The sequence below is a fragment of the Myotis brandtii genome, unplaced genomic scaffold, assembly GCF_000412655.1.
Source record: "Myotis brandtii unplaced genomic scaffold, ASM41265v1 scaffold26, whole genome shotgun sequence".
Lineage (NCBI taxonomy): Eukaryota > Metazoa > Chordata > Mammalia > Chiroptera > Vespertilionidae > Myotis > Myotis brandtii.
Window position 1 is genome coordinate 2,375,718 of NW_005359880.1, and position 13,975 is coordinate 2,389,692.

Consider the following 13,975-nt stretch of genomic DNA (forward strand, 5'->3'; position numbering starts at 1 on the left):
CTGGCAAGTGGACATCCCCCGAGGGCTCCCGGGCTGCCAGAGGGATGTCTGACTGCCAGCTTAGGCCCAATCCCTCAGGGAGCGGGCCTAAGCCAGCAGATGGACATCCCCCGAGGGGTCCTAGACTGTAAGAGGGCACAGGCCGGGCTGAGGGACGCCCCCGAGTGGACAATTTTTGTGCACTGGGCCTCTAGTCTATAATAATAAAAGGGAAATATGCAAAATGACCAAATGGCTGAATAGCAGAACAACCATAGATGACCACGCTATGACACTCACTGGCGCTAGGCCAGCCAAGGCGGGTACGATGTGATTGGTCGGGGACCTGGCCATTGCTCGATGATTGCCCTGCAGAGGGAGGCCCAGGTCTTGGCCAGTGGGGCGGTCCATCAATCAGGGGGCTCCACGCTTGCCACAAAGAGGGAGGCCCAGGCTACCTGGCTGGCGGCAGGGCCTACCTCTTTGGGGCGATCATTTGTGGGGCTCCCAGACTGTGAGAGGGTGCAGGCCAGGCTGAGGGACAACCCCCACCCCCAAGTGCACAAATTTCGTGCACTGGGCCTCTAATATATATAATTGATTTCAGAGAGAGGAAGGGAAAGGGGGAGAGGGATAGAGACATCAGTGATGGGAGAGAATCATTGGTTGGTTGCCTCCTGCATGCCCCCTACTGGGGATTGAGTTCACAACCCTGACCAGGAATCAACCATGACCTCCTGGTTCATAGGTCAATGCTCAACCACTGAGCCACAGTGGTTAGGCAGATTTTCTTAATTTTTTAAATTAAAAAGAAAATCCTCACCCAAGGACACAGTCATTGATTATTTTATAGAAAAAGGTTGGGAGATAGTGAGACCAACTGAGCCACACTGACAAGGGTGGTTATGCCTAAAAGTTAGGTGCAGTTAATTTTCAGTTATTTCAACATAAACACACAATGTGTATACCTTCAAATAAAGCAGCAACTTTTTCCTTCTTATAAGCATTAGATTGAATGCTGGGCATAGGAGAAGAGATTGTAGAACCCAATGTTCTTTTATATTCTTGTTTATGCGGTGAAAATAGATACTGTAAGGGCTTAGCATAGTCTACCTAAAATTCAAAAAACAAAAAAGGAAAACTGTTTTAGAAATAGTTTCTTTCCATGTGTATATTGATAATTTATACTTGCTTATTCACCTTTGGAATATCTAATTATGATAACTAATAGTTGTCTAGTTCTTTAAATACTTTAAAATATGTTTATTTAATTCTCAAAAAAAAAAAAAACCCCATGAGATGGGTGTTATTGCCATTTATAGGTAAGGAAACCAATGTACAGAAATTTAAAAACTTACCCATGCTCACACTTTTACTAATTTTTACTTTCTCTGTCTTTAAAACCTAGCCTTTAAATCCATATAAAACTTATTTAGCCAAGTCTAGGGAAAGTCTAAAGTTCAAATACTGAGAAACAAATAGCCTTCTCAATTTAAACAGAGGCTTTACTTTCTTATACATAGAGTCAATACAGCAAAATAGCCCTGAGTAAAGGGGGAGAAACTGGAACAAATTATCTGGATTTTCCTAAATTACAGTCTCAGATTGGCTCCATATGTTTTTACTTAAATACACATAGCTAGATATCCAAAACATACATGTGCATATGTAAATATAAACTGTATAATTTATGAATCTTCATCAACAAACCAAATATGTGTTTAGCACCCACAATTGTTTTTCACACTAGGCACAGAATATATGTAGTTCTGGATAATATATGATAAAAATAAGCATATGATAAAAATCTAGGCCACCAGGACCTCACATTCCTTTTTTTTTTTTTTAATTTAAAATAGATTTTTATAGAGAGGGAGGGAGAAAGAGAGAGAGAAACATTGATCAGTTGCCTCCGGAATGCACCCTGACCAGGAATTGAACCCAAAACCTGGATATGTGCCCCAACTGGAATTGAACCCGCTACCTTTTCATGTATGGCCCAGCAGACTGAGCCACACTGGCCAGCATGAGCTCCACATTCTTATTGGATAGATGTGATTAGCATACATGAAACATTAGTAAATAATGTAGTAGAGTAATATCACTAAGAACCAAACTAATCAATAAATGAGGAGGAGTTTAGAAAAGAGGAATATCAGTGAGGGCTAAAACAGACAAAAAATATTTCATCAATGAGGAAGAACTTACTACTAGGATTTGAAGATGAGGATATTTCAGAAGAAGCCCAGAGTATTTATAAGAAGGTCAAGAAAACAGCATGTTTAGAACAGGGGACATTTATTATTTATTGAGTATAAAAGACAAGTTTGAATAGTTAAGGAGAGTTGTGAGAGAAATAGACTACAGATATGAAAGTCAAACAGAGAAACTTTAACATAAAGAAAAATTAAGAAAATTGACTTGAGAAGAAAACCTGTTATAGTAGTTATTATTTTAATTATATAATCTAAATAACCATCGCATGCTCAAAAATGGTCTTGGCACACATCAAAAGATTAACAAATACATATATATTTTCATATTTAAAATTAAATATTTAAGTTATGCATGTATAAATTATGATGCCCTGTCTTAACCAACTTTATGGGAACTGCTAGTCCTTATCATATTTAATAAATAACTTCTATTGTACTGATTATCCAACAAATAATATATTATTTCCTCTATTATCTCCAAATATAAAGCTTTCCATAATATCAGACATAAAATGTTAGGCTTTTGAATCCTAAAACCCATTTGAATTTGGGACTGGTAGAAATATATACAAAATTATTTGGGTTAATTTGAATTGCTATTAAGTAATTATAAGCATACAAATTAAACCTACCTCATCTGTATCCTTAAGAAAAAGAAAATATCTATCATATCTTGATTTTCGATTTTCTTCTGGTAGTTCTAAGAAACAAATACAAACATAAATGATATTTCTACACTATTAGACTACTTTTAATTTAACTCAATAAACTATTTTCTCTACATATAGTAAAATTTTTAGAAATGTAGTTTGATAATCTTGTTTGCTTACATAGAATTGCTTTCACATTTTTAGAGCTAAATATATTCTAGAATAATGTGCTTTAGAAGTGAATTTCTATTAACAGAATATAACTTTTTTTAAAATATATTTTTATTGATTTTGGAGAGTAAAGTAGAGGGAGAGAGAAATAGAAACATTAATGATGAGAGAGAATCGTTGATCATCTGCCTCCTGCATGCCTCTACTGGGGATTGAGTCTGCAACCCGGGCACGTGCCCTGACTGGGAATCGAACTGTGACCTCTTGGTTCATAAGTTGAGACTCAACCACTGAGCCACACCAGCTGGACAACAGAATATAACTTTTGATTAATTACTATAATACGATAACCCCATTTCAAATTGTGAGTTTTATTAATGTGGATTATCATTTAATGGACTGTCTTGAACTAGGCATAATGTAGGGTAAAGCATACAGACTTTGCATTTAGATAACCTGGGACCAAAACCTACTTTTCTTGTATATGAGTTATGTAGCCTTAGGAAAGTTATTTAATCCCTCTGAGTCCTCACCTGTTAAGTGGAAATGATAGTCTTTATTTTAATATGGATGCTGTGAGACTTAAATGAGACAAAAAAATAGATGTAACAAACAAATACAGTGTGTGGTATTCATTCAATCAATGGTTATTTGTTGAGCACCTACAATATGCCAGGCACTGGTACTAGACTCTAGAATGGTAATTCCTGCCCAATGATGCATACATTTTAGTGAGTAATACAGAAAATAAACAAGAGACAAAGAAGTGAATAATTACAAAAAAGTAAAAATTATAATTATAAATTATAATTATAAATTGATATATGCTGTGAAAGAAATAAACATATGTTGGTGAGTGATAATATACATGGAGGTATAATTTAGATAGGGTAGCTGCTTTGTACTGAATGTTTTTGTGCCACCCAAAATTTATATGTTGAAGCTCTGATCCTCAATGTGATATTTGGAAGTGAGCCTTTGGGAGGTAATTAGGTTTAGATGAGGTAATGAGGGTGGGGCCCCCATGATGGGATTAATGCCTAAGAGAAAGAAAGGTGGCTGTCTGCAAACCAGGGAGAGTACCTTCCCCAGAACCTGACCATACTAGCACCCCAATCTCAGACTTCCAGCCTCCAGAACTGGGAGAAATAAATATTTGTTGTTTAAGCCACCCACACTATAACAGGTTGTTATAGCAGCCTGAACTCAGAGAGAAATTGGTACCGAGAAGTGGGATGCTGCTGTAACAAATACGTAAAAATATGCAAGTGGCTTTGGAAGTGGGTAGAAGCTGAAAGAATTTTGATGTGCATGCTAGAAAAAGTCAGTAAGCCCATAAAGGGATTTTAAAAGCAATTCTGGTGAGAGCTAAGAAAGAGGAGAGGTACAGAGAAAGCTTCCATTTTCTTAGATAATACATAAATAACCATGTGCAGAAATGTCAGTAGAAATATGAATGGTAAAGGCCATTATGATGAACTGAAAAGAAATTCGGAATTTTTTTCTAGAAAAATAAACATAAAAATATCTTCTTAATTATATAAATTACCCATTCAGATATTTAACATCTCTTTCTCTTAGGAAATTCTTCTTTATAGCTCACTAAAAATTTTCACACTGCAGTTATAACCCACTAGAGGCCCAGTGCACAAAAATTTGTGCACTCGGGGCGGGGGGGGGGGTTCCTCAGCCAGGCCTGTGCCCTCTCGCAGTCCAGGAACCCTCAGGGGATGTCCAACTGTCATATAGGCCTGCTCCCTGGGGGATTGGGCCTAAGCTGGCAATCAGACATCCTTAGTGCTGCTGAGGAGGCGGGAGAGGCTCCCTCCACCACCACTGTACTGGCAGCCTTCAGCCTGGCTTGTGGCTGAGCAGAGTGCCCCAGTGGGAGCGCACTGACCACCAGAGGGCAGCCCCTGCAGTGAGCGTCTGCCCCCTGGTGGTCAGTGTGTGTCATAGTGACCAGTGATTCCCAGTCATTCTGCTGTTAAGGTCAGTTTGCATATTACCCTTTTATTATATAGGATAGAGGTCTGGTGCACAGGTGGGGGCCGGCTGGGTTGTTCTGAAGGGTGTCCCAGATCAGGGTGGGGGTTCCGCTGGGGTGCCTGGCCAGCCGGGGTGAGGGGCTGATGGGTGTTTGCCGACTGTTCAAGCCCCCCCCCCAGTGGGGACCCTCACCCCAGGGAGGTTTGGCCCGCCTGGGTGAGGGGTTGATGGCTGTTTTCAGGCTGGCCACCCCCCCTTTAGGGTTGGGGGGTCCCCACTGGGGTGCCTGGCCAGTCTGGGTGAGGGGCTGAGGGCCTTTCCAAGCCCTTTCGGTGATGGAAGCTCCCAGCCTCTCCTTTTTTTAAATTTTTATTCTGGGATTTATTTACCTTCTATAATTGAAACTTTGTTGCTTTAAGTGGAGCTCAGAGCCGGCTGCAGCAGGGAAGCTTGGCTTCCTGCTCGTTCCAGCTCCGTGGCCACGGCCCGCTGAAAGCAGGTATCTGGGGTTTATTTACCTTCTATAATTGAAACTTTGTTGCTTTGAGTGGAGCTCAGAGCCGCTGTGGCAGGCGGGGGAGCTTGGCTTCCTTCATCATTGGGGCAACCAAGCCTCCTGCTTGCTCCAGCTCCGTGGCTGCCGGCCGCCATCTTGGTTGGATTAATTTGCATACAGTCACTCTGATCGGCTGGTGGGCGTGGCTTAAGGCGTAGCAAAGGTACGGTCAATTTGCATGTTTGTCTTTTATTAGTGTAGATAACTTTTGAGCAAATGCTTTCAACAGAGATCAAATTATCAAGAACCTTTAAGATACAAATACTAAAGTGTATAATAAAAACATGCATTTATATATCAAAGGAGAAATAAATACATTACACAAAGCATTACCCATTGACTTGTTTTCTTGATTTTTTGTATTTGTTGGCGCAGCATGTAATCTTAAATTTAACTTCTCAAAATCACTCTTTCTGGGTTCAGGCTCATTTTTGAAAGAGACATACCTGGAAAATAAAATTAATGTAATTAAAATAATCACAAAATGTATAAGGCTAATCTAAAAAATAAATTTGGAGAACTGTGGTGATGTCCCAGTTATATAGATCTGGATGTTTTTGTGTTAATGTATTACATTAGAAAGTGTAAAAGAATGGGACTAATAAGCAGGAGCTGAAAAAACTAGTGATATTCACTCAAGGTAAGAAGAGACAGGAAACTGCTGTTGTCATAAAATTGAGGGCAGTTCAGGAAGCTATTGTCCAGGAGCTGGTTAACTCTTCTAGAAAAATATGCTGGAAAGTGTTAAATGAGATACTGGGGACATTGCCATATGAGTCAATGTGATGAAACATGGAGTTTGGATCAGTTCAGATACCAGATCACAGTATTTATTCTATATAATAAAAGGGTAATATGCAAATAGACCGAGTGGCAGAATGACTGAAATGCCCATGGCCACTTGCCTCTCCGGGCCTCATCCTCCAACAGCCCACCCCCCTCAACCCTGATCAGTATGTAAGAAAGTTAATGGTATATAATTCATGATATTTCTGACCTCTAAATGCTTGTAACCCATGATTCAGTCCTCAGACCTCAGACACTCATGTGTAGTTGGTATTACCCAGTCCCACACCTTTAAATATTACCTATACAGTTATGCTGATGTTCCCATGTACAGACTAGACCCTAAACTCTTGTATGAACTCCAGATTTATATATGCAACTACTACATGACTTCTGCATTTAGATGTATTATAGCCATCTCAAACTTCACATATTTTAAACCAAAATTTTGCTTATACCTTCTTCCCCATCTGTTCCTCATCCTGGCTTCCTCATCTCCATCCAATCAGAGGCTTAGGCCAAAAACTCTAGTCATCTTTGATTTCTTTCTCTCATTCCTCATTTCCACTCTGTCAGCAAATCTCACTAGAGATTTGTTAACTATAGTCACCACGCTATATATTACATCTCTAGGACATTTACCTTATAACTGGAAATTTGTACCTTTTGATCACTTTCACTCATTTCAACAGCTACGTTCTTTATGATAGAGTTCTCCAGAAAATAACAATGAGAGAGAAGATGATAACAGTGGCCAGATAAAAAATTTTGTTGTTTCCCTCTTACTCCTATATAGGAGGGTGCTGGAAATTATTTAATAACATTTTTTTCTAATGTTGGTTGATATTTTTATTTACATTAAGGAATGATATGAAAGTGAACAATGAAAATATATGTTGGACCTTCATATATTCATCAATGACATACAGTGGGGCCTTGACTTACGAGTGTCCCAACTAACGAGTTTTTTGAGATACCAGCTGTCTCTCGGCCGATTTTTTGCATTGAGTTGATAGAGTAATTTGAGTTAACGAGCTCAGTCTCGGAATGAATTAAACTCGTAAGTCAAGGCCCCACTGTAGTTACTTCTTTGCTGAGACAGATAATAGTTTTTGAATACTAGAAGAATATTTCCTCAATTTTATTTTTTGCTATTTAAAATATAATGGCTACAGGCAAGAGACATACTTTTAAGTTTAATCTTCATCATTAACATTTACTCCTTAACTTTCTTAAATCTAGACATACAATATATACAAATTTGATTGGTAATATTTGTCAATTTTTATGATGTAAATATCCAAGGTTGATTTCAAGCTACCAATGGGACATCATTGAATATGAAACTGGAAAGAAATGTGTAGTAGCATGATAATACATAATAGTTCTATCATATGGATACAATACATGTAATTTCAAGACTATAGATAATAGTAAAATGTAATAAAATAATTAGGAAGTGATAAGTTTTGAATAATGTCTTTGTTTTTAGTATGTCTTTGAATTCTTAGTTTACATAATTTTATTTTTAATAATAACTGTTTAATAACCATCTAACAAAATTCCTGAAAATTCAACAATCAGCTCTAAAAAATTAGTAGGAGCTAACTCTAGCACACCACTGTTCCTGTACCAGAGAAAAAAAGAGATTAGAAGGTGGAAGAGAAGAAGGTGTGCTAGAGGAAGATCACACCCATCTTTCACTCATAGGTAGGGGGACAGGAAGAAGAAAATTGCTGGCCATAGCCCTTTTCCATTTCAGCTCTTACAAAGTCATTATTCTGGCTTGATGGGAGAAGGGAAAGCCTTGAGTAGTATGTGGGATCAAAACACTAAACTGGATAGACCAGTGGTTCTCAACCTTCTGGCCCTTTAAATACAGTTGCCCATGTTGTGACCCAACCATAAAATTATTTTCGTTGCTACTTCATAACTGTAATGTTGCTACTGTTATGAATTGTAATGTAAACATCTGATATGCAGGATGGTCTTAGGCGACCCCTGCGAAAGGGTCATTCGACCGCCAAAGGGGTCACAACCCACAGGTTGAGAACCGCTGAGATAGACTTTTAATAACCAAAAAATGATCCGTGAAATTGAAGAAATAAAAAACTATTTTATGTTATATGTTTTTGAGTTAAGAATTGGCAAATTAAATAGTTAAGTTAATATTTTATTATAAACTAGAGGCCTGTAGCATGAAGAGATTCGTGCGATAGGCCTTCCCTTCCCCTGGCTGCCGGCACCGGTTTTCCTCCGGCACCCGAGACCCAGGCCTTCGCTCCGGCCCAGAGCCTTCCGTCTTCGCTGGGCACCACCGCTTCGAACCTACGTATGCAAATTAACTGCCATCTTTGTTGGGTTAATTTGCATACTCTTCTGATTGGCTGGTGAGCGTAGTGGAGGGACAGTCAATTTACATGTTTTTCTATTATTAGGTAAGACTAGGAGCCCAGTGCGTGCATCTGAACCTCTCCATGCAGAGCTCCAGCACGCCTGGCCCAGCCCCCAACCCCTCTGGCCTTCTCTGGCAGCTTCAAGCCCCGCTCTCAGTCCCTAGAGTTGCCTTGGGCTGGTCCCGCTTTCTCCTGGCGCCTCCCCACTTCCACCCTGTCTCCAGAGCAATGAGGTGGCTCTGCCCTCTCATGGCGCCGGAGGAGAGCGTGGAAGCCTCCCGCCTGCTGTGCTGTGCTCCTTCCTCTAGCAGGTGGGTGGCGGAGCACTCTGAGTGTGAGCGGTGGGTGGCGAAGAACTGGTAAGGGGGCGCTACGGGCTCTCACCCCCGACCTCCCTGGCACAGGATGGTCCCACCTTCTCTGGGCGCCTCCCCACTTCTGCCCTGTCTTTGGAGCAACGCCCCTCAGCGCACGCACAGGCAGCCTCCTGTGATCGGTCCTTTATGCGTTATGGCGTCCCGACCATTAGCATATTAGCTCTTTATTATGATGATTTTTTTAAAAATCTGTTTTTATAAGTGAGATTCATCAAGGGTTTATAATTCTTGTGGTCAGACTTGAGGATCAAATACAGCTTTATAAAAAGAATTGGAATTATTTCATCTTTGTCTATATGCTGAGAAACCATTTAAATAATTCTTTAAAATTTTGAAGAAATGCATTCTGACCCAGCTTTAAGGTGGTACTTTCATAAAATTTTGACTACTTTCTCAAAAGTTTCTAGTTATTGATTTCTAATGTTTTCTTTTTCTTGTTTAGACTATTTTTTTATTTATATTTCCTATTCATTTTTCAAAGCAGCATAGCTATATAAAGTACTGATTATAACTATTTTAATTTTTTCTATATCCATAGTTATATCCCCTTCCCCATTACTAATGTGGTACCTTTATGTGGCTTGCTTTTTGTCTTCAATTTCTCAAATTATAGTCATATTAACATTCTTCTGGGAGGTGTTATACATACTAATTTTGCCAAATGCTTTTAAAGATTCAGTGTGCTTATGGGAGAAAAGCCAAAAGTTAGGTGGAAGTACATGACAGCTTTTTCTTTTTCCTTCAATAAATGCATACTTAACATGATTTATAGGAAATATATTCAATTAAGTGCCAGATATTTGGTATATAAGATTGAGGATAAACTCTGTTCTCAACTGATTATGACTTTCTTTGCTAGTTTACATAATCTCTTATCATGTTGCTTTCTTGCTTTTGTTAAACTACATTATATGGATTAATTTTGTGAACTTAGTTGAGATATAATTAAATTATAAATCCTGCTCCCTACAAGCAGATAGACTTGTAGAATAGATAAAATGGGTATATACAGTCCTTCTAAATGCACAGGGACCTGGATGAGGGTGTTTTATTACTCACTGAGGCACAATAAGTTTTAACAAACCGTTTACTAGGAGGGTCAAAGTTTCTGTCATTCTATCCTCAGGTTTCTTCCTTAGAAGTAGGTGTGAAGGACTGTGAAAGGTCTGAGACTTGACCCTCCTTACAAACTAACAAGTTAGCCTGTCAAAGTTTTATCTATGCTGGCAGAAGACATGAGACTCCTGGATCAGAGGCAGAGGACCATTTGGTATTTATAGCAATAGGGCAACAAGCAGAGTGCCAGATGACACCTGCACACACAATGGGTTATATCACAGGAATGGAACCCTAGCTTAGGGAACCCAATTTTTTATAATGGACAGTAACATGCCTGCTCTTGCTCAGAAGACGGTACTATCTCTATTTTCCAAGGCTGTTTGCTACATAAACATCCTTGAAACGATTGTCAGAAACCAAGGCAGCCAGTGCCTCTGCTCATACAATATATAGAAATACAAGAGACCTATGAAGAATTTTCTCCCAACAGTAGGACGAATGACTGAGAGAGATAAGGGCCTAGAAATAAAAATTGTGTTTGTAGCACTGGGTTTTCATATAATATGAGGAATAAAACTTGGAATTATAAATTTTGTGGGTTAATTCGCTAGCATAAAATTATAAATCTATTTTTTGTAAGTTGTATTGATTTTGGACTGTTTGTATGTTTTAAAATTCATTTCCCTTTAATGCCCCCCCATTTTTTTCTTACATTTAAAAAAATTCCCTGTGAGATTATACTCTATTATAGTTGAGTTAAAGGAAATATAGGTGAAGACCTTGCATTTGCATTGCATGTGCTGGAATTAAAGGGAGGCTGCTGCACGTCCTGGGATAGATCATTGAAGTGGCGCTGGCCCACGGAGGTAAGAAACCCAAGGGACGGGTACAGCTCAGATGGAAGCATGGGGGCTGCTCTAAAAGCTGTCTCTTCCCAACTGGAAATCTCCTATGAACTCCTTCACTGGCAATCCTTTGGGATGTTTTATGTTTTCATGAGACAGCTACTGTGAGATGGAAGTCCAAGCGTTCGTTCTGGCACCACAAACAATTTCAGATACATCTGTGTATAATAAAGATACCTAGTTTGTATCTTTATATTATTCATATTCATATTTCATTTTATTTTGGATAAAATACTTCTTCAAGTAAGTTCCTCAGAAAGAATACATAGGCAGATGACATTCTAAAATCTTTCGGGTCCAAAAATACTATTCTCATATACACATGATGATTCATCCAAACAGAGGATTCCAGGATTGCCATTCTGTTCAAAAGCTGAAAATGGTTCACTGTTTTCCAGCTTTAGAGATGCAGATGAGACATATGAAACTCATTTGATTTCCTTGCCTTTGTAATTAACCAATGTTTTTTTTCCTGACTTTGGTATTAATTTTTCCATAAGTCTAGCACTTGGTAACCCTTTTGATCTGAAAATTCATGTCTGCCTTTAAAAAAAAGGGCATATTTTTCTAATATTTCTTTGATTTTTCTTACCATCTGTTTCTTGCTCTCCTGATTTATGTATTAGGTATATATTTAGATATTGACTATCCTGAAACCTTACTACCCATATTTTCAATCTGATTTCCATTTCTTTTTTTTTATTTTTGTAAGATTGTGTCTCTCTTTGATCTTATCAATCCAATGTACAACTGTATTCTATTTTTTAATTTCCCTACTCAGTTTTTGATTCTGAAATGATTTTTTTAAAATCCCTTTCCCTGCCCCCTCATTATTTGTCCTCAAGATACATATTTTCTCAAGTTCTCTTCTGCTTCCTCTTATAAAGACTGCTTATTAGGAGTCATCTCTTCTAGTTGTCCTTACCTCCCTCCTTCATGTGAGTCTCCCTGAGATTTCTCCTTGACTATTCATTTCAGTGAGTTTTTATTCCTTCAGCACCTATAAAGGTCAAGTGATTCTTCCATTGATTTTTAAAAAAATTCTTTTTTAAAAAATTTAAATTCTTTATTGTTTAAAGTATTATTTAAGTCTCCTTTTCCCTCCATTGACCTCTCCCTATCCGCTCCCACCTCCCCCTAAAAAAAATTCTTAATCTAGCCCTAGCTGGTTTGGCTCAGTGAATAGAGCATCGGCTTAGGGACTGAAGGGTCCCGGGTTCGATTCCGGTAAAGGGCACATGCCCGGGTTGCGGGCTCCATCCCCAGGAGGGGGCGTGCAGGCGGCAGCCAATCAATGGTTCTCTGTCATCATTGATGCTTCTATCTTTCTCTCCTTCTCCCTTCCTCTCTGAAATCAATAAAAATATTTTAAAAATATTCTTAATCTATCTACTTGCCCCTAACTGATTCTCTATTTCTTACTATTTTATACATGGTAAAATTGCCATTCTCACATGATAATCCAGGACTGAATGCCTAAGTAATGAAAAAAGTCACTTCATCTCTCTTACTAAAATTCCTCATTACAGGTGGTTTTTTAAAGAGACTTTTGTTAAAAAGAGCATGGCTCTTTTGTAAAAGGTCCAATTATAAAAAGTTGCAGAGAAGAGTGTGTTTGGTGTTTATTGAGAAATATTAAAGACTCTATCCAAATTAAATGCCAAGGACTGAGAGATATATTTGAATGATTATAAAACTCTGCTTATCAGAAAAGTGATCCTAGGAAGGTATTTCCAGGTGATGAAGGCTGTCACCTTTATCAGGTCCCATTTATCCAAGAAAGATGAGGAAATCCCAAGCTAATAATAACATAGAAAAATGTCTCTGGGAGTAACTGACAAAGAAGCCCTAAGAATTTAACGGTTTTCAATCTTAGCTTTATATAAGAATCATCTCTGGGAAATCTTAAAAATAGTAATGGCTGGGCCGCACCCCAAACCGATTAAAGTAGAATCCAATTATCTTAAAGCTCCCCAGGTAATACTCATGTACATATGTGTTGGAAATGACTACTCTGAAAGCAAAGCTCAGCTACAAATAAACCTGGGCACGTTTTATCAATTGGGTGATCACAGCCAGGTTGAGAGTTGCTATGATATCCAGTAAGCCAAGGAAAAGAATGAAACAGATGTTGGTATTACGCAGCACGATTAGAGTGGGACCTTAGCTAGAGCAGTGACTCAAAGGGTGGTACCCCGAGCAGCAATGTCAGTAATACCTGGAAACTTACTAAACATGCAAATTATCAGGCCCCGGCCCCAAACTACTGAATCAAGAACTCTGGGAGTGGGGCCCAGCAATCTGTGTTTTAGCGAGCCCTCCATGTTTGGGAACCTCTGTGCTAAGGGAAGTGTTTCTCTGCTGTCAGTGTCCATAGGAATCACTTGTAGAATCTTGTTGACTGCAGCTTCTGTCTAGGATGGGGTCAGAGATTCTGCACGTCACACAAGTTCCCAAGTGACATGGATGCTGCTTGATGGAAGGCCACACTTTTTTGGGGGGGGGGCGGGGGGCAGACCCAGATATTTTATTTTATATATTTCTTTGTTAATCCTCACCTGAGGATATTTTTTTCATTGTTTTGTGTTTGTTTTTTTTGACTATTGCAAACTTTTATTATAGAATGCCTGGGACAGGAAAGCACATGTAGAAAAAAAAATAGAAATTATGCAGTTGTCTATTAACTATGCTCAGTTTTATGTCTGCACGATCAAATTTCAGAAGCTTTCCCTCCCAGTTTCTTTCTTTTTTTTAAATTTTGTTTTATTGCTTAAAATATTACAAAGAGTAGTACATTTCTCCTTTTTTTTTTCCCCTTGACCTTCCCCCGGCCTCCCCTACCCCCCAGTGTCTTGAGTCTATTGGTTATGCTTATATGCATGCATACAAGT

At 38.8% G+C, this 13,975-nt stretch overlaps 1 protein-coding gene across 1 annotated transcript in view; it reads right to left on the bottom strand.

Annotated features, from left to right (window-relative positions):
• Nucleotides 1-13,975, bottom strand: part of LOC102246644 (chromosome unknown open reading frame, human C1orf141) — a 28,303-nt gene that overhangs the window by 8,268 nt on the left and 6,060 nt on the right. Inside the window, exons 3-5 of the mRNA XM_005868060.2 lie at nt 5,895-6,007; nt 2,828-2,895; nt 948-1,092 (exon numbers count right to left, since the gene is read on the bottom strand). Coding sequence (XP_005868122.1) covers nt 948-1,092; nt 2,828-2,895; nt 5,895-6,007 — 326 coding nt within the window. The remainder of the gene's footprint in view (nt 1-947; nt 1,093-2,827; nt 2,896-5,894; nt 6,008-13,975) is intronic.